At 34.6% G+C, this 21667-nt stretch overlaps 1 protein-coding gene across 5 annotated transcripts; it reads right to left on the bottom strand.

Annotated features, from left to right (window-relative positions):
- Window positions 1–620: 620 nt before the first annotated feature.
- LOC131949342 (uncharacterized protein C1orf131) lies at window positions 621–20448 on the bottom strand. 5 transcript variants are annotated; one of them, XM_059311184.1, is made up of 6 exons: window positions 20372–20410; window positions 18490–18582; window positions 8886–8993; window positions 7829–7972; window positions 3334–3449; window positions 621–782 (listed from the first exon to the last, which is right to left on the bottom strand). In XM_059311184.1, exons 3-6 carry the CDS (start codon window positions 8979–8981, stop codon window positions 689–691), a joined length of 450 nt encoding a protein of 149 aa, XP_059167167.1. In that variant the 5' UTR covers window positions 8982–8993; window positions 18490–18582; window positions 20372–20410; the 3' UTR covers window positions 621–688. The 5 variants fall into 5 exon arrangements, with proteins under 5 accessions (XP_059167167.1, XP_059167168.1, XP_059167171.1 ...); XM_059311185.1 differs by having other exon boundaries at window positions 20334–20378; XM_059311188.1 differs by lacking the exons at window positions 18490–18582; window positions 20372–20410 and adding an exon at window positions 20424–20448.
- Between the last annotated feature and the right edge of the window lie 1219 nt (window positions 20449–21667).

Raw genomic sequence — 21667 nt, 5'->3', positions numbered from 1 at the left:
TCGAAATCGAGACTTTTAGGTTTAGCAACCATGAGCTTTACCCTATCGACCATGCCGACCCTTATATGATCAATTAGAGTGAGTTAAACAGTCTTTTAAGAGCAAAGTTAACAAATCCCTATGTGGGTGGGGAGGGGGGGGGGGGGGTCACACTATGATGTAAACCTGCTAATGATAGAGAAAACATGCTACATCCAGCTGTATTTATAACCGACTATTGATAAAAATCATTAGTATTATCTAAATACGAATACATCAACTCAACTTTACAAAATATGCCAGAGCAAAACGGTTTGGTTGAGAATCATAATAATATGTGTTAATCCATGTGTGGAAATTAAGTAAATACATCCAGAAAAAAAATATATTTGAAAACAAAAACACATACTTAAAAGGGTATATGGTGTATATATATAGGCCCTATATAAATGAATAATTTTATTTAGAGGGGAGAGACCTGAGATACCATTAGGTGCTGCACCTGGTGACACTCGACCTCAATACGCTACTGGTTCTAACACTTTATTTTGAGACACGTTTCATTATATAGAATACTTTAAATTCAATTCTCCATTCCTTTTATCTATTTAAAAACAGAATTAAAAAAAACAACTCTATAATAAAAAAAGTTTGTTTCACATCTTTATTAAACATTATAGTTCATTTAATTTTAATTGAAAAAAAATTGTCAGGATTTAAAACGTTTTACAAACTGAACTCCACCTTTGAAAAATCCTGTTTGACCATCAAGATCCTTCAGTATATCATCTTTATCTCGTTTTCTAAAAATAGAAAATTTTATTAAAATTTTAAATCATTGAGTTTTAATGGGTAGATTGTACATGTTAAAAAGATTAAGTGACTGTGTGAAATGACGAAAAATGGACTCTTACTACCCTTGTGGTTGGTTTATTCTCTGGCAATAATATTACTGCAACAAGTGATCAAATCAGTGCACTTCAGGCTTTTCAAGGGTTGAGGTTTGGTTCCAGTTTTGTCATTTATATTTTATACTTTTTTGTATGCGTTGTTTTTTGTGATAGAACTTTTTCATGTCTCACATAGGCTAGTTTTTATTAAATAATAACAAAACCTTCAAAAATTAACTAGATCAAGACAACAGCTAACTAGGCCCACCCATTTTGCCAGCCGTGTATTTGAATGGAAAGAAATCTAGCAGAAGACAAATTTCTGCTGAATGGCAGTGAACAGTCAAACACATCACAAAACCACACCTTAAAAAGTAAAAACTAACCCATCAAATCATAACATCGTAGCCATTTAAAAACAAACACGTTCTCCACAAATCATGTTCTAGGCAATCGATTAATTTTCATGATTAAAATTGATATCAAATTAATAAAGGTAAATAAATGTAGTTTTTAATTATTTAAGTAATCTTGAACAATAAATGGATTTTAAAATATTAGGCATCACCCTACTTTAAAGTAAAGTATAATCTTTAAAAAAAATTGTTCATATTTTTATAACATCAAATTAAGATACTAAACTGAATTTGACTCAAGGATTAGATTAGACTCAGTAGATAAGACTCAAATTTTGTAAATCAAGAAAGTGAAAAAGTATATTATTGAATCCTGGATAATTGGGAAAAGGCATGAAAAGCTGGTTCCAAATGGTTCCAAATTTTTATTGCCAGAAAGCATAGTTTTCAACCAAAATTGAATATTTGTGTGATAAGTACAAAATCACTTCTGGTTTTATTAAGGCTAGAAATAGTCGAGCAAATAAATACTAGTAATATAATAGTAATTTACCAAACAATTTTATTTTTTATTTGGATTAACAGAGTAAGGGTGTTGTGGTGATAGGAGATGTTATATTATTTAATAGAAATACAATACTAGACTATACATCATAGATCACTTTTATGTATTTTATCATGGAAAACAATTATTCTGACTTTCATTGTTTTATTCTCCCTGGCCATTCCAATTGCCTTCAAATACCGCGTTTAAACTTACGCCATGTATACTATACATTTCTAGAACACAAAGCCCGCCAAAAGTTAATTTTATCTGGAATAATTTTCTCCACAGAACATGTATACTTTAGCGTTCACACTTACAGAATATGTTATAGAACATTTTATAAAACATGCATCACCTTTGACCCGGAGCGTCTGCTATATAGGCCCAGATAATTAAAATAAAGAGTAATCAGAGTAAAAAAAAAACGTAGATAGTGGGCACACAACTTTATTTTTTTTTAAAAGGAAAATGGTATAGCCACGGTGCTTGCGATTCAACAATGAATTATCTAAAAATTAGAGAGCATGCAAGATTTTATACATTTTATTGGAGTGCCAGCAAATGGGGCTAGACAGTTTTTATAAATATAATGCTATGTATAATACCACGGGTCATAGACATTACCCATATGTTATTACCCCTCCCTCCCATCCCGCAGTACAATCACCCCTTCCCACCCCATCACCATGGTAGCCACTTCCCCAGGTTCATTGCTTGTCTATTTCCTTCAGAAACAGCTTCGGATGAACAGGGCTAAATATTTGTTTGCTGAAAGGCTTGATTTCTTCGAAAACTTGCATCTGCCAAGTTCATTAAACGTATTGAGTTAAACGTATTGAGATCGCGTTACAACTATACTGAGTCTATTATTAAGAAAAAAGTAGATCTACTTTTTAGAGTAGGGCCTATGTGACACTCATTACCCCATGGGAATAAGTAATTATAAAAATGTAATTTTTAGTAGGGCCTAGAGAAGTTATAAAATATGAAATCGTGGGCTCAAAAACTCAAGATCAGTATAGCCTATTTAATTTTGCAATCAGCTGAGACCCTGGGCCTAGGATGCGCTTACTACTTTTCAACGCATGCGCACTCCTCTGAAAATTCAGAACATGTCCTAAGTTTTCGCTCAGCGAGCGAAGACAAAAACTTGACCCAGAACATAAAAAGGGGCGTGGTTTTGTGCCCTGCGACTCAGAAGATGTTCCATATACCCATAACATGTTTAGCATACACTTTAATAGGTCAAGTCTAGTATACATGTCGTAAGTGTAAAGGCGGTGAAAGAGAGGTTGAGGGCGCTTTTTTAAAATATAAAATTTAAAGAATTGATAAAATAATTCTAAACGGCTTTTTTTGAGCTTATATTCAATACAAAAATAAGAAAATAAGTGTAATCAATGGTTCCCAAACAGCTTTAAGTTTATATGTAACTATATTTTTTATCTCTTGTCATATTTTTTTTAAAGATTTAAAAAATTTTAGTATGATTACATAGACTTTTCTAGACTATAGTGGCACCCATGAATAATTATCAAGATTTGTTTTAGATCATCTTTACCTTTTACTTCTGCCCTTTTTATTGTTCTCAGGTAAACCTTTGCTCGCTTCTTCTTTCTTCTTCTCCTTGATCATTTTAGTATATTCTTTGATGTGATAGCAGCGGTTTTTTGGAGGCTAAAACAATGCATTTTATATGTTATCAACAACTGAGGTGAATTTGTTTAAAAACACATGATTAGCAAAGTGCATGAATCCATTTGCTAAGTAGATTTAAACAAAAGATTACAGATTCATTAATTTTTAAATAAAACTTGCTTTAACTAATGCTTAATTCATTTTACATTTAATATCTTGATTATCTTTTAAAATAAAGAGGTTGTACCCCATTCTCTCATATAAATGCAATAAACAATACAGTCCTTTCATACAACATCACGGATCGTTCAGTATGCAAACATCCACCATCGCAGGGTACTGGTCTGCATTCTTCTTCTTCTTCGTTCTTAATTTTTAGTGTTGGAAGAGATCGAGCTTTATCTGCCAGAGGGTTTGAACTCGAGACTTTTTCGAAATTAACAACCATCTTCTTTTTCTTCTTTGTTCTTAATTTTTAGTGTTGGGAGGGATCGAGCCTTATTTGCCAGAGGGTTTGAACTCGAGACTTTTTTTTTCGAATTTATCAACCATGAGCTTTGCCGACTCGACCATGCTTCCATCACAATTAAGGATTACGTGTCAACTGGTTATGCGCCATTGAGGCCATTGACTCCGATTTCAGCCTGCTTTTCTTTTTGGATTTGCTTCCATAGCCTTTGTCCAACCAAGAACAAACTACAAGGCAACAGTTGTTTGATTTTGGAGTTTCCTCTCCTAGAAGAGTGGCTGTCCCCAGCTAACGAGCCTCATCTGCCAGAGGGTTCAAACTCGAGACTTTTCGGTTCTGCAACCATGAGCCTTACCTACTCGACCGCGCCGACCCCGGTCCGCATTCAAATTGGCAATCTGTGCTGTGAAAGGTTGTGATACTTAAAGTGGCAGATCTAAAGGGATTCCTTTATTTTGACTGCCAAGGGTTATATTAAACCAAGGTGATAGAGATCGGCAGTCAACAGAACGTATACACTGTCAATTTTTAGCCAATATTTATCGACGTGGTGTGAGTGAAGCAGCAGCAAATAAAATGCGAACATGTTCTCGACACTTTGTTTTTGGTAGGGACAGTAAACAATAAACTTCATTTTAATTAACAAAAAACAACTGTTAATAAAACAGATATACTCGGCCTAGAATCTACTTATTTAATTAAATTTAATAACAAAATTAATTAAATTTAGTAACAAAATTCAGACCTGTATTCGATTCCTAATACACCAATAATTAATAAATAAAAAATAGGCCTAATAATAAAAAATTTAATTGTCTCTAAGATCTATAATCTAGCTCTAGATTCTAATCATTCTATTTAGCAAACAAAGTTATCTGAAATTGAAATAGATTGTATGACTAGACTTAGATCTAGAATCTGCTACTTAAGTTATATTTTAAAAGTAGTTGATATTTTTGTTGTAGAAGGCTTTAATAAATTACTTAGGCCTACCTACTATGTGTCTAATTACAGTACTAGGTATCAGATACAGGACTGAGTTTAGATAAATTTAGGAGCAGATCAGTGGTACTGGTTTCCCCTTTGTTGCCCTGAGGGTAATAAATTACATAAGAGATGTTATCTCTGGTTGGCTGAGATCTAAGAGCAGCAATCCATGATACCTACAAAGACATCATGTTTTATGATGGGTTAGAAACAACTGGGGGCTGGGTGTGAAGTATCATAGAGGTGAGAAATTTTGAGGGGAGGGCAGTGGTACTGAATCGTCTTTGGTCTCCACCCTGCTGGACCATGATGGTCGTAATTTACTTAGCATACCATCTCTGCTGGGCTGAGAACTAATCAATGTTACCTACAAAGTTTTATGGTGGGCTAGAAACAGGTGGGGGCTGGGTATCATAAAATGGAAAAAAAGTAACAGGAAAAAAAACCACAGAAAAAAGTCAGTTTTTTCTAGGAAAAAAATTCACAATGGAAAAATTTTATCGGAAAAAAAGTCACAGAAATAGTCACCGAAAAAAGTCACAAAAATCTTTTCAGCAATATTTTGATTTATTTGTTGAAAATTATAAAATTTGGTATTTTTATTGTTTTGGGTTGTATTTTTTGATAGCATATATTATTTATAGAGGTTAAAAGCATTATGGTTTATAACAATTATAAGTAAAAATACTCTAAGATAATTTACACAACAATCTCAACTTTTGCTACGAATTTAGTTAAATATGCGGTAGAAAAGTTAATTATAAAAGAAATTTAGGCACATCATTGTGTTTTGCATATGTTTTGCCGTAGGCTATTCTCTGGTAGGCCTTTCCTCAGTCGGCCTTGTCCATACATATTGTGTGTTGTTGACGTTTTGTGTCAATGACAGCCTTTGAACCTTGTCGGTTTTCTGTTTTGATACTATGCTTTGTTATGTAATGAGCGTGATAAATGTGGGCAGTAAAGGTGGTTGAACTAATCATAACTACGAGCCGCCCCGCGGCGTATCATACGCCGCTATTTAGTTGTTTTATTTTCTACTTTTCAGTAATTCATAATTTGTGAATTCGACAGTACCAACGCTGCCATTGAAAATATTTGCTTTAAAACACTATCCCCCTCCCTTTCCCCCAACCCCTACCCTACACCCCCCCCGTGAAAGCAGCCCCCTCTTAGGCCTAGTAACCTCCTGTAAGTTTAAAATCGTTTCAAACTAAATTATCTGCCCCTGATAGCCGTCACTAAACCCGTCTACGATTTGTAAACATTAACGTGACCACAGCTCACCAGACAATGTACGGGGTGGGGTGGGGGGTGGTAGTGATAGTGACAGAGAGGAAGAGAGGGGATTGTAAGGCGCGTTTGCAGCTTGTTTTCTAACGGCTCCCAGAAGAGAATTATATATATAGATTGCTGCGATGAGTTGAGGGGAGCAAGTCAGAAAAACTTACCATTTCACTGTAATTTAATGTTAGTATTTAAAAAAAAAACACTATGAAAAATGAGAACATTGGAACATTCTATTAAATGCTATTAATATTATGTTTAACATTATTACAATCAACATACTTCATACTAAATATTTTTAAATGAATTATAAAAATTACCATACGTATACAACCTACACACATTACATTACATTTAATTCGTCCTAAGTTAATTTTGCACTCTCTGAATATATAATTCATAAAAGTATTAACAAATTCCATGCAAATATATATTTGTGACTTTTTTCCTGTGTTTTTTTCCTGTGACTTTTTTTCCTGTGACTTTTCTTCCTACAATCCTGAGTATCATGTAGGTAAGACATTTTAAGGGGGAAGCATCGAAGGTGTAGGATCAGTTCCCTGCTGGAATTACATAAATTACATAACATGCTACCCAGATTGGCTAAGAAGTAAACTTAGAAGTAAATAAGCAGTTTTATTGGGGGTTTTGTAGAGTTAAGTGGTCTGACATTTGTTACTGTAGTGTAGATCTATTGCTACTAGTTCTTTTACTGAACTAGAGAATCTAGAATCTTTACTAACTAGATGTAAATAATCTATATTATAATACTGCATTTTATGTCAACACGAATATAAGGATCTTCAATTTATAAATGTATTTTTACGTACTGTTCCTGTCAGTGCGAGGCTCTTAACATATGATGAACACATGTTGAGACACGCCAAGCACTGCGTGTCAACTGATAATTTACTGGCGGTGTTCACCACCGTGGCGGCGGAAGTAGGTATCACGTGATTTAGGTCAGATGTTTGCAAAGGACTCTTTATACTTTCCAAGTATACAAAAAGAAAGCAGGGTTGATATCCCCCTAACTTTCCTGTATTTTAAACTTTTAAAATGTGTGTAATAGAGCAGAATATGTGCGTCATTCAGAAAATATTGATTATTTTTCAGATTTTATGTCACAATGCATTATCAGCGAGTCTTGATCTACTTGAGAAGTTAGAAAAATTTGGTCCAGTAGAAATGGTCAAAATTATGTCATATGTACAATAGACACAGGAATCAAGATAAATACATATTAGTGGTTTTATGGAAAATCTGAAACCGTGTAAAGTAATACTTCCAGTCAACTGAAATCATTCAAAATTTGAAAGAAGCTATTGAATAAGATAATATACCTATATATGAAATTTTGTCAATTTACCTGAAATGGTAGGGAATCATTCAAAAGTTGATAAAGAGCTACAAGTTTGATAAGATACATATATGTGAAATTTCTTCAACATAACTGAAATTAGTTCACAGACAAACACACAGACAAAATTGCCAAACTAAGTTTTTCAGAATCAGGGAGGTGTATAACATCAAGATTAAAATTTGTCAAATTCTCGATTTTGACTTCTTGCTGGATTACATTATACTTCATATACAAACAAGCATGTAAAAAGAGAACAACTTCAGTTGCTGATGGTCATGTGAAATGGTTCTATAGTTAAGTGTATTTACTGACCTTGGCTCCTAATTCTACAAGCAGATCAACCATTGCACTGTGTTTAGTTTGTTTGTCCATCCCACTTATTCCCAGTTTCCTTATATCATATTTTGCCTTTTTCTGGTTATAAATTAAGGGTTGTGGATTTCCTTCAGTAATTTTCTGAGGATGAGACAAACATTTAACAACTTACAGTTCAAAAGTATTCATTCAACTTCAACTAAGATAATAATTTTTCAGAAATATTGATGAAGTAAAACATTACAATTTTATATAGGGGCCTGCATACTAACAGAAAATAATGTCGGAGTAGGAAAAAATTTAATAATGAATTAATAAAATTTAATGGATTAATACAAAACTATAATGTTTAATTTGATTTTTAGTTGTCTGGGTTAGTTCCTGTGGATAAGATTTCATGGAAACAATATCGAATGGCAAATTACTATAACACATAAACCACTCTCACTATGTTCACGCATAACCCTATTCTACACCTTCACACCTGAATTCCAGACCACCCTCTTCTTTGAGTAGCCTATCATAGACATAGTGCTTTGCCCTCTTGAAAACAAACGTAGGCGCCATAGTAGTAAAGGGGCAGACTGGGGGGCTCTTGATGATCCAACCACAGGAGGACACGCCTGCTGCAGAAAGCCCAATCAGCAGATACCAAATGCTAAGATAGCCACTGGGGAACTCAGGGCGTCAAAATTGAACCATACCCATCCTGTGTGTTGCATGACCTAAGTTGTAATGGCCCCTCGTTTAGTTTAGTCATCACACTTTTAAAAACAAAAGTAGGCACCATAGTGCTCATGGGGAGCCAGGGTGCCTGATTCAGTTTAGTCAACGATTATTGTAGTCCATCATGTCAGTATAAATAAAATAATTTTAATGCTTTTTCATACTAATAAGTAGCTACTTGGGGACAGAGCAGGCTAAAGTTTGTACAAGAAGAGAAAGTGTTTAGTGGGTAGTGGGCATGTTGAGGGTCAGGTGGTGCTGATGTGTTTTGCTGACATGGTGCAACATATACTCCACATTTTTAAAGCATGCATATTTTCTAACACACCTGCAACAGCTGTTTTTCTTGATGATGTTTCTTTGCTGATTTTTGGGGATTGTTGAATACTACAACCTCAACTGGTTTCTTTAATACAGCTGACATCTTTGATGAAAGCTTTAATAAAAAAAAACAATTTTAGAAAATAAAATAAAAAGGAATAACTAATTTATTATTTAAAATATTTTTTTAACATGCATACTAAGGAAATCAAGCCCAATGTTAGAACCTACTAAAGATGCTAACTAGCCTTGACTGTGGTATCCAATTTAACTATTTAAAAAAAATTATAACAATTATCAGGGATGGTTTTACCAGGTTTTCCATTGCATCTTACTATTGGACCTTTTATTCCAAATAATTTAATATTCAATGAACACTGGAGGTGTTCTATCATTTTATTACTGGCAGTTATGCAGTAGTGCAGTTATAATACCCTTCTATTAAACATATATTATTAAAATAAACCAGGAGTGATCTCTCCTAAACTTTCTAGAATATTCTTATATAACACTACGGAGGATGGCAACTCAGGAAATAGACATGATTTTTATTAGCTTTTATTTAACTTAGTGTCTCTGTCTGTCGAGGATGAAACACCCAATTGAAATTTCGGGCATTTGTAACTGACAGATTCGGTTCGAAGTTGCCATGTGGGTCAAGACATGAAGAGAATGCAATCTCACATTAAATTTGACTTGATTGAATGCCTAATTAGTTTTTTTATTAATTAGTTAACATTTTTGTCCAAATTAGTAGGCAGTCGTATCCAACTATTCCGCACTATTATACGCGCTTTGTCTTGTTCATAAGGTGGCAATGGTTTTTTGTCACGCAACCTTATAGTAAATAAAAAATTTAAAGTACTAAAAATAAATTCATAAAACTTGTTTTAATAACAAGCTTTTATGTAATAATGCACAAAAAAGTAGAAAATAAATTAAACACTACTATTTAAAAAACTATAAAGATACTATAGCAGTAGGACTATAATTTTTAGTTATATATTTGTACTATGATTAGTATATTACTAAACAGCTTCTTAAACTTGTAACCCCGTTTGTAAAGAAATGTGGTATGCCGTGAGGGACGGGTGGGTAGGGTTAATACTCATTGGAAAAATATCCACTGTAGTATTGGCATTGGATGACGTTGGCGCATGCTGGGAAACTTTTTTTTTCAAACAAGAACCAGTCTTTAATGAAAATCAAAGTCAAGGAGTGGTATTTTCACAATGTCGAATTTAACGAGTGAAGTTTGTTGTTAGCCTAGCAACTAACAAGCATTTAGGTCTATTGTATTACGATTGCTTGGCTATGCGAGTTTCATCAAGCTCAGATTACAATTATCGTGAACTATTTCAATTATTAATATTATTAGCCAAAGGTAGGAACAGTCATGCCTAAAAAGAGGAATTTCTAGCCAAAAAGAGGAACATACGTGCAGACGCTAGTTTACTAAGTCAAAAATATAAATAATTAATTAAACATTACTCTATGACATTAGCAGGCTTCTAGTCATATATAACAAGTCTCTAGGCTACATTTAAATACTGCTTAATGTCAGCTTACATATAAAAAAAAAAAGTTAACCAGTAACCTGAGACCACCCCCCCCCCCCCAATAAAAACCATAGTCCATAGTTTTGACATAACATTATTTTTTTTATTATTTATACCTTGCTATGTTCTAGGCTATATGAATAACAAATGCTGAAGGCTTCATATGTAATATAAAATATAAGTAAAGAGCTAAGACCTAGATCTAGATCTACCTAGTAAAAGTCCTAGTTACTTCTTACTTACTAATACTTATTTTATTAACTTAAGTCCTAAGTTTTTCATAATGTATTGTATTTTTCTCCCTACAAGTTATTTAAGGCATAATTTAAATCTACAATTCAATTGCAAACACAAAAAAGAACATTCAGTAGAATCTACCTAGATTGTCCACATTAGCTATTAGTTGTAAATATTGTAAGTAAACAAGGAAACTAAAACCTGTGTCAAAGGGAGGTAATCGCTTTTCCCTGCCTTTTTTACTTTCTCGTATATACGAAGTATAGAGAAAGTCTTGAAATCGTGCAAAAAAAAAAAAATCGAGATTTTTGCAAATCTCGACGTTTTACATCTCACTGATACGGAAAAACATAATTTTGCAATCTTGTCCGTATGTCTGTGTGTCCGTGTGTGTGTGTCCGTGTGTAAACACGATAACTTGAGTACCGTTACAGCTAGGTTGATGAAATTTCATATACAAGTATTATATCAAAATCGTAGATCCGTATCAACTTTTGAGCGATTTCGGATAACCGGAAGTGGTACTTTTTCTACTTTGAATTTTTCAAAAGCCTATAACTTGAGTACTATTTCAGATAGATAAATGAAATTTCACATGTAAGTAAAAGATCTAATTTTCTACCTTCTGTTAAATTTTGAGTAATTTCCGTTGACCGGAAGTAGTACTTTACGCTACTTCCGATTTCTCAAAAAACTAATGTAAATTTATTAAGTACTAATACTATTGCGCACTATTATACACACCTTTATTAGGCGTTCGCTTGGTGCGCAATTGTTTTTTACTGAGATTCTATTCTATTTTCCCACGTTTTCTTTAACTTGCTTTCTCTGTGTCTGTGTTTCTGTGTTTCTGTGTTTGTCTTTCCAATCCAATCTTGCGATCGAAATTTCTGGCACTTCCCAGTTAGCTAGCGCGCTGAAATTTTCAGGGAAGCTTTGTTTTGGATGACAATTGAATATTCTATTGTTTTTATTACTAAATTAATCCATGGAAACATTTTATTGATCATTTTAGACCGCTATATAATTGTACCAAAAAAACGTGGGGAAAAAGGGACATTACCCAGTAACTGTAATTTGATGAAAACAAGGTTCGGCACTCCCCCTCTTTTTGCTTACTGAGTAGTTGTCACGCGGTGTTTGTGTACAAACAACCATAACCTAACAACTGGTGGCCAGTATGGGGGAGACGATATGGTCGAGTGGTTGGGCACACGATTGCTATCCCACTCGACACGGGTTCAAATCTATGTGTTCTAGTCAGTAACGTATTCACACAACGTGTTTTTTACGAGTTGTCTTTTTACGAGTTGTCTTCGTTTACCCAAAAAAAGTGAAAAGATAAAATCGATAGCAAGATTTTAATGCAAACAAACAGACAAAGACTAAAAAGTAGAAAATAATAATCATTAAAAAAGTTTTAAAAACCCACGTTTTCTGATTGAACTAAAAAGTAGAAAATAAATACTATACATCACAATAATGCAAGCGATCACTCTACTATAAGCGATCAAAAACGTGGGGCGCCGTGATTTTCTTACAGTTTCTAATACTGTTGACTCTCTATAAGCTCCCTAATAAAAGTCAATAGTATTATCTAATCAATAGTAATATAACTTTTACTTCGGCGCCCCACGTTTTTGATAGCTTATAGTAGAGTGATCGCTTGCATTATTGTGATGTATAGTATTTATTTTCTACTTTTTAGTTCAATCAGAAAACGTGGGTTTTTTAAAACTTTTTTAATGATTATTATTTAAAAGTTTCAGTATTTAAAATGGATTAAAGATCATAACTATATCCCCAGTTACCATCCCCTGTTGTTTTATATAAGAATATTCGAGAAAGTTTAGGGGAGATCACTACCGGTTTATTTTCAATTCAATTTATTAACGTCCTTTATTAATTATTTTTTTCAAAAAAATCGGAACAAACTGAGTCAAAGTCGGGATGACGGAACAAATTACTTATTTAGGTGAAAAAGCGGAACGGTTCCGATTTTGGCGGGACGGTAACTGCTACCGATAGTAACAATATATTATAACATTAATACTTGGCTGTACTTACGATAATGTGTTTCCAAATATTTTTAGGCAAACAGGATTGACCTTTAACTAAACAACTTCATACCTACCCTATTCAGTTGACCAATTTGGCTATTTATGCACATCGACATTTTTCAGATTTCGCTCAATTTTTTTTTTCTACCATTATCCGTGAACCCTAAGCCTATACCTTATACAATACTACATTAATTACTATTTTTTTAATTGTTTATTGATTGTGTTGATTTTAGCTATCTACATTCATCTCTAAGATATTTTAATATGCTTCTACAAAGTATTATTGAAAAATCTTTAAAAATAAACTGGCAGTGATCTCCCCTAAACTTTCTCGAATATTCTTATTTGACAGTACAGGAGATGGGACTTCACGATATAGACATGAATTTTAAATTTTATTCCATTTTTAATTACTTAAACTTTTTAAAATAGAATAGAATCTCATAGAAAAAAAGAAATGCACACCAAGTGAAAGCCAAATAAAATGTGTATAATAGTGCAGAATATTATTAGTACTTTATAAATTCACATGCGTTTTTTGATGAATCTGAAATAGCCTAAATTACTACTTCTGGTCAACGGAAGTTTCTCAAAATTTAAAAGAAGGTAGAGAATTAGATCTTTTACTTATATGTGAAATTTCATTTATCTATCTGAAATAGTACTCAAGTTTTGTATAGGCTTTTGTTATAGGCTTTTGAAAACTTGAAAATAGAGAAAGTTCCACTTCCGTTTATCGGAAATCGCTGAAGAAAAGTTGAAACGGATCTACAAAATTGATATAATACTTATAAATGAAATTTCATCAACCTAGCTGTAACACTGTACTCTAGTTATCGTGTTTACAGACACACACACACACAGACTTACGGACAAGATTGCAAAACTATGTTTTTCTGACTCATGGGAGGTGTACTGTAAAATGTCGAGATTTGTAAAAAAACTCAATTTTTTTTTGCACAATTAAAATTTACAATACCTTCTCTATACTTTGTATACAAGAAAGTAATAATCGAGAAATCCACCCATGAAATCAGGTCACAGGTCAAGTAGTTTTTTTCTTCATCAACTCATATTTCATAATAATAATTTAATTTTAATAGGCCTAGTCCAAAATAATTATTAACAATAGGCTGAACCTGAGTTCAGAATTTGGTAAAATCACGATATAGCGTTGGAAATTATCTGGTAAAGTTTGTTGAGTTTTGGTAACATTTGTTACTGTAAACCATAATTTATTTGACCGTTAAAATAAAAATAGAGTCAAGTGCATTAAATTAATGTTTTAACTTAATTTAATGTTTAATTGACAAAAAATTAGCAACAATTAGTAAATCTAAATGGAGGGGAGCTACCATCTCCTACCAAGCGCGTCCCCAGGTGGCTGATGGGGGAGAGGCCCTTAGATATGAGGGTTAGCTGTGAATATCAAATAAACAGCTGTGGACCAACTGGTTTGTGGTCATGGAGGATGAGGTGGGATATTCATTGGTTAGGATATCCATCAAAACATCTCATAAATCCAAGGAAATGACTTCAACAGCGAGCATGGGGCGCTATAACTCCAAACCCGGGCAGATGGGGCTCGTTAGCTGGGGACAGCAACCCATCTAGGAGAGAAAACTCCAAAATCAAACAGCTACTGCCTTGTAGTTTGTTCTTGGGTGATCAAAGGCTATGGAAGCAAATCCAGAAAGAAAAGCAGGCTGAAGTCGGAGTCAACGGGCCATCTAGTATGGCGCATAACATGCTGGCACGCACTGCTTAATTTTATGATGGAGGAAAGCAATAGGACTAACAGAAGTGGCGTCCTGCCTGTGGAATCCCTCCGCGCAGGTAGGGGGCCGGGCTCTCCGCCTTGAAGGAGCCCACAAAAGCGAGCTGGTGGTTCCTCTATTCTTGCCTGGAAAGCCAGGGGCAAGGAACAGAAGGTTAAATCTACTGGCCAAAATAGTGAGAAAAACAACAAATTACTTGTTATCCTGCAGTGGAATGCAGAGGGAGTACACAAAAAAAGGAAGCCTTAAAAGTATTCCTACATGAAAATAAAGTAGACGTTGTATTCAAGAAACTCACCTCAACAACAATCTTCGCTTCTCTATTAGAGGATACACCTGCATAAGGCAGGACAGGGAAAACAGACCTAAAGGAGGTATCCTCAACCTCATAAAAAAGGACATACCAACAACAGATATCGTTATACCAAACTCAACAGCATCTGAGATAATGGGCACCAAACTCATACTTGCAGAAGGTAACCTAAATTAAAATATCTTCAATTGCTACTGTTCACCTGATAAGGACTTGGAACTGGACAGCATCTCCCTGCCAAACAGCGAAGATTGCCTGGTTGTGGGAGACATGAACAGCCACTCCCAGAGCTGGGGTTACCCTGACCTCAATGCTAAAGGAGAGGAAATTGAAGAATGGCAAGCAGAAAATAGGCTCATCCTTCTAAAAAAACCTGATGACAAACCAACTTTTTACTCAAGGTCTTGGTTAACCTCATCTACCCCTGACCTAGCTTTTACTACAAATGGCATATCCAAAAAATGCAAAAGAGAAGTTGCAGATCAACTAGCCACTAGCGACCACCGACCAATCCTGATCCAGATAGAAACATCAAACAGGCCAATAGAAGCCTACTCCCTCCCTAGATGGAACTACAAAAAAGCAAATTGGGAGCTCTTCTCTTCCCTCACAGACTCCTACACAAGACCAATCAACTGCAAAACAAAACAGGTGAACAAGTCATACACCCCCTTCTCAAAAGCAGTTCTGTTAGCAGCCAAAAAATCTATTCCAAGGGGAGCAAGAACAAATTACACCCCAAACTGGACTCCAGACCTCCAGAAACTCCATGACGAGACAATTGATGCTAGAAACACTGTTGAAGAAAATCCCCTTGTAGAAAATAACATAAAATTAAAATAAGCAAACGCAGTATTTAGAAAAAAGTATCTAACTGCATTAAGGAAAAGCTGGCATGAAAAAACAGAACACCTCAATGTAGATAGAGATGGTCACAAACTCTGGAGTATTGCAAAAAGGCTAAACCAAGAAGAAAACAGAGCTACTCCAATAGTCATCGACATAGTCATCAACATAGAAAGGTTACCTAAACAACCGAAAGGCATCAGTCTCCATGCAAGGAAAAAGAAGTCATACTGTAACTATAAAAAATGGAGTTCCTTAAGGAGGAGTCTTGTCTCTTACTCTCTTTCTCATTTATATAAATGACTTAAATGAAAACATCCCAAGGAGAGTAAAAAAAAAAGCATGTTTGCAGACGACCTTTCACTAATCAGCACAGAGGAATATATTGGAATATATTCAAAATTTCATCTTCAGGAAACTTGACAAGCTCAGCAAATGGACCAAAAACTGGGGCTTATCTATTAATGCCAAGAAAACAACCTATTCAATCTTCACCCTATCAATTAAAAAAATGACCACCACAAAGACCTAGGAGTCACTTTTGACACTCGACTTACCTGGAGAAAACAAATAGAAAACACACAAAGTAATGGGATTAAAAGACTTAATCTAATGAGGAAACTGGCAGGAACAGACTGGGGAGCAAATCATCACATCCTGAAAAAAACCTACTCCAGCTATGTGAGACCTACGTTAGAATATGGTGCTTCAGCTTGGGGCTCAGCAGCAAAAACAAATATTAGCAAAATTGACAAAGTTCAGAACATTGGTTTGAGAATAATGACAGGAGCCATGAAAACAACGCCTATAAAAGCAATGGAGGAAATAGCTGCTCTTAGCTCAATATAAGAAAGAAGAGAATCAAAAATCCTCACTCAATACACAAAGCTAGAGGCACTGGAAAACCATAATCTAAAACACAAACTCCAGAAGCCCAGTCCATCAAACAGAATACAAAGAACAAGTTTCATCGAAGAAGCAAAGAATCTAAAAAAGAAATATGAAATCGAAAACATCATTCCTGAAACAATCAAAACTCAAAACCTCTCCCCCCCCCCTTGGATCTCCCACTGTCATCTAACCATTCGTGACTCAATAGACACCATAGAAAAAAAAATCTGACTATGATCAAGAAGAACTAAAGAAAATAAATAAGCACATTAAGGATCAGTACCCCAGCAATACCTGAATTAGAGTATTCACAGATGGCTCAGCTGAAGATGCCACAAAAAATGGCGGGGCTGGCGTCCTTATTGAATGGCAAAGCGGAGAAAGCCTGGAAAAGTCAATCGCCACAGGCAGCCTATCCGACAAGTCAGATAGTATTTCTTACAGATGCCAAATCTGTTCTGCAATCCCTAAAAAAATCCAGAGTCCTATACTCAATCACTTAGGACAGCACTTGAAAGGCTAATAAATACCTGCAGCAGAATTGTGCTGCAGTGGATCCCGGGCCTCTGCCAGATACAGGGTAATGAGATTGTGGACCAGCTGGCAAAAATTGGGGAAAAGAAAAAACAACCGGATATCTCGCTACACCCAAAAGAAATAAAAAGAATGACACACCCCCTCACTACAATAAAGATGATGGATATTATAATTTGACACGAAAACAACAATACATAATCTTTCGACTTAGAACGGGCTATAACAGACTAAATCAACACATGCATAAAAAACTAAAAATTGGGTGTGGCAAAATATGCCCTTCGGGCAAGGCCCCGGAAAATACGGAGCACGCCCTTCAGGAATGTTCTTTATATAGCCAGGCGCGAGTCAGACACTGGCCCCTGCTCACCCCACTCAGGAAAAAATTATATGGGGCACCTGCTGATCTGGAGACCACAGTCCGGTTTATTCACGAAGTTGGACTTGTTGTCTAAATCCTCCAACATATTTTCAATTAAGAACGAAGAAGAAGAATAATCTAAATATTATTAATAAAGTCGAGTGTAGTAATTAATGTTTTTTAAGAAACAGAAAAAACCTGCAGAAAATTTGTGACAAATAGCTCTAGTTCTGTTAGTAAAATAAGACGATTAGGCCTAGATATACTAAAGTTGAAAGTAGTAAGTAAGAGGAACTAGAACAATGTTTAGTAGCAGCAATAATTAGCACATACACATAAAATAATTACAAATACAAAATAATTATCAAAACAGTATTTAAAATGCAACTAAAATCAATCCTTGCACATTTTTAAACATGAAAATCGGGAGTTCAGAATTTTCTGATGTGTGATCGGCTGTGGAACTTTACTCTATTAAAAATAATATGGCAGCAAATAAATGATGGTTCACAGTATTTCCGGTGGTTTCCAGAACGGCTCGACAGACTACGCCATGGTTTTACTGTTTTTTACTGCTGTACAGTTCAGGAATAATAACCGACGCTATATCGTGATTTTACCCAAATTTTTTTTACAGTTAAAATGACTTTGCACATAAAGTTAACAGGCCTACACTGAGGCCTATAAAAGCCCTATATAACTATATGCTAAATTGACTTAGTTTACTAGTGTGCTAGCAGTAGCTATTATAGTACCTACTATCCTATTATTACTCTATTAGTATTAGCTATTAATTAGCCCATTAGGCCTATAGATTTTATCAAAATGCATATGTAAATGCCTTAAAAACTAAATTTGACGACTTACTATAGGCCTACAATATTCAATAGAAGGCCTAATATTATAATATACAATCAATAGGCCTATATATTACATAGTACATAGGCCTACTACTACAATAGAATAGTACTAGATCTAGTACTACATACTACAATCTACATAATATTTCCCTCTAGATCTACATACCTCCAAGAGTCCAAGAGACTTTCTAATTCTATGAATCAAAGCTCGTCTAGAATTCTAGATCTAGCTAGATCTAAATTCTAATCTAGATCTAGACTAGATTAAATTAAAAGTTAAAGTAATAAAAGTAGGCCTAATTAATTATTACTAATTAATTTAATAATAGGCCTAATAATTAATTATAATTGGTAATCTATCGTTTTGGGTAAGTAAAATCGCCTGCGACTTGTAATGTGAAAAACAGGTGACTCCTGAAATATTAATAATAATTTCACATTTTGAGGAGGATTTACTATCTTGCTTCCTTGTTTCATTTATGTACCTGTTTTTAAGTGGTTGAATTAAAACTTTTCAGTAATAAATGAAGACTAGCGATGTTTCCAACAGATGCAACCATGCTCATTTACTAGATCTATAGCAGCCATCTTGTTTTATTTTTATATGAGATTCAGGGGGAAGCCATTCTATTTTACAAATGGCTGCTGTTTGTATAGCAAATCTGCTCGCAGACAGTGCTGTTTAAAGTTAATTTCTGGCCTATATACTATATTGATATATTTAGCAATCGATTTAGGTTTACGAAGTGACTACGCGTCTCGCAAAGCGTGGCCCCTGCCCTAAAGAATATACTACGCGTCTCGCAGGTTTGATTTGCCATTTTGTAATGGAAAATGCTTACTTTTGAAATCTCTATCACATTCGCTGTAGGCTGAAGTTCATAGACTCGGAGTTCAGAGTTCGAACCCGGGGTTAACTCCTCTGGTCCTTTTTTTTTTTAATTGTTTTTTCATTGAAAATATGACATAGACTATGATTCTTTTTTTTTTTTTAAATAAATTTTCCAAACATCGTCACTGTCGTGATTGCTTGCCTTACGTTTACTATCCCGTAAGTGGAAAATCCCACCACGGCCCACAGTCGGCGAGGTCACTGAAATCAGCAGGCCTAAAGCATATGTCATAGACGTTCACACGAGATCGTCTGTCTTCACTTCTCTCTTCCTCCCACCCCCTTCCCCCCTCAAGCAAATTGATTTTTTTTAAGTTCACGTAGGATAAATAATATAGACTTAGACTTTAGATCTACTATCACGCATGCTAGATAGCTAGGCCTAAAGGTTAAAGGACAGTTTGATTTAGCTAGTTTGCTGCTAGATCTAGGACTATCATCTGACCTCACAAACTTTCCTTGACACTACACTGTACTGTTTTTTTTTACAAGTACTAGACTCTTAGGTGTTGAAATAATATAGAGATCTAAATACACTTAAACTCGATCTAGATCTGTGTCAACATTAAATAAATTGTTACCACGAAAAAAAAATCGGGCAGTCCTGATATCTGTTTTTTTTTTTTTTAGATCGCGTGCCACCTAGGGTAAAGATTAAGCGTAACGCGGAGCAAACTGCGCAAAGGCAGCCTTACGCGTAACGCGGAGCAAACTGCGCAAATGCGGCCTTAGGTTTATTAATATTATTCATTTATCTATATTCTATAATATTTGACACAAACATATCACAATATACTTCTATTAAAGCCTTGACAATGAGGTAATGTTTTCGTACATTAATAGCCGCTGGCGATTTTACGTACCTACCCAAAACGATAGGGCCTATTAATATTTATTATTAATTTTTATTATTAATTCATTAATTAATAGCCTAATATTATTAAAACTAACATTAGAGAGGCCAGAGGCCCTACCTATTACTATTTGTCATTTTAACAATAAAATAATTAAAATAGGCCTATAGAATAGATTCTAGATCTAAATCTAGACTGGATCTATAATAATTGGAGTGGTCAAGATTCGTGTCACAGTCTTTGATAAAGAATCTAAATACTAACTAAATAGTAAATTCTAAATTAGTAAATCTAGACTAGACCCTGCAAGTACACAGAGAGAGGATCTATTATAAAAATACAATCGAGAGTGACCTCCCCTAAACTTTCTAGTATACGAGATCTAGCTGTTCTAGCCCAGTTCTACAACTGGCTTATCCCCGGGTTTTTTTTTTCGGAAGAGGGGGCGCCCAAGACAGACATGGTGGTTGAGTCTTCTCGAAGAACTGAAGCCAACAGGAATGTCTTGAGAGACGGCAAAATTAATAGCCGGGGACAGAGGCGTAGCGACGGGGGGGGGGGGGGTACCCTATGGGCGTCAAAATGGGTTGGTAAAAAAATTAAAAGCTCATTTTACCTGCGGTTTTGAATTATAAATACGAAGTGTCTATTCACAGTCGTGACCGTTTTTGATAGATTTACTGTTAAAAATACCGTCGTATTTAGCATGAAATGACAGCCGACTGTGAATAGCCATATTGGGGCTATTCACAGTTGTCTGGGAATAGCCCCAATACGGCTATTCCCAACCGTTCTTGGAAGATTTAATGTTAAAAATACCCAAATGGGTTCTAACTCGAGACTTTTCGGCTTAGCAACCATGAGCTTTACCGACTCGACCACGCCAAACCCTGCAATTGTGTCCAAATTAGTAGGCAAAGTTATCCAACTATTCCGCACATTATACGCGCGTTATCGTGTCCATTAGGTGCACAATAGTTTTTACTAAAGCAACTCTATTGAAAATTTAAAAAAAAATAAAGTACTGAGAAAAAAATAATTCATAAAAGCCGTTTTTAATAACAAGCTTTTATGTAATGATGCAATGAAAAGTAGAAAATAAATGATTTTCGTTAAATAAATAATAATGCATTACTATTTAAATAAGTAAAAAAAATCGGGAGCGATCTCCCCTAAACTTTCTCGAATATTCTTTTATAAAAAAACAGGGGATGGGAACTCGGGATATAGACATGAATTTTAATCAATTTAAATACTTAAACTTTTAAAAATAGAATAAAATCTCGTAAAAAAAATATTATTAGTTTTAATTTAATTTCGTTTTTTTTTTGAGAAATCGGAAATAGCGTAAATTAGTACTTCCAATCAACGGAAATTACTCAAAATTTGACAGAAGGTAGATAATTAGATCTTTCACTTACATGTGAAATTTCATTTATCTATCTGAAATAGTACTCAAGTTATAGGCTTTTGAAAAATTCAAAGTAGAAAAAGTACCACTTCCGGTTATCGGAAATTGCTCAAAAGTTGATACGGATCTACGATTTTGATAAAATACTTATAAATGAAATTTCATCAACCTTGCTGTAACGGTACTC

The sequence above is a fragment of the Physella acuta genome, unplaced genomic scaffold (assembly GCF_028476545.2).
Source record: "Physella acuta isolate Inbredline_101_S28 unplaced genomic scaffold, ASM2847654v3 ptg000690l, whole genome shotgun sequence".
NCBI classification, from domain to species: Eukaryota; Metazoa; Mollusca; class Gastropoda; family Physidae; genus Physella; species Physella acuta.
Note: the sequence above shows the minus strand (reverse complement) of the source record. Positions and strands in the feature narration are given on the sequence as shown.

Excerpts from the sequence above, each read along its gene's own strand:
- LOC131949342 (XM_059311188.1), bottom strand. The coding sequence starts at position 8,981 with ATGTCAGCTGTATTAAAGAAACCAGTTGAGGTTGTAGTATTCAACAAT. Across the intron at positions 7,973-8,885 it reads AAGAAAAACAGCTGTTGCAG|AAAATTACTGAAGGAAATCC; the intron begins GTGTGTTAGAAA and ends TCTCATCCTCAG. Across the intron at positions 783-3,333 it reads AAAAAGGGCAGAAGTAAAAG|AAAACGAGATAAAGATGATA; the intron begins GTAAAGATGATC and ends TTCTATTTTTAG.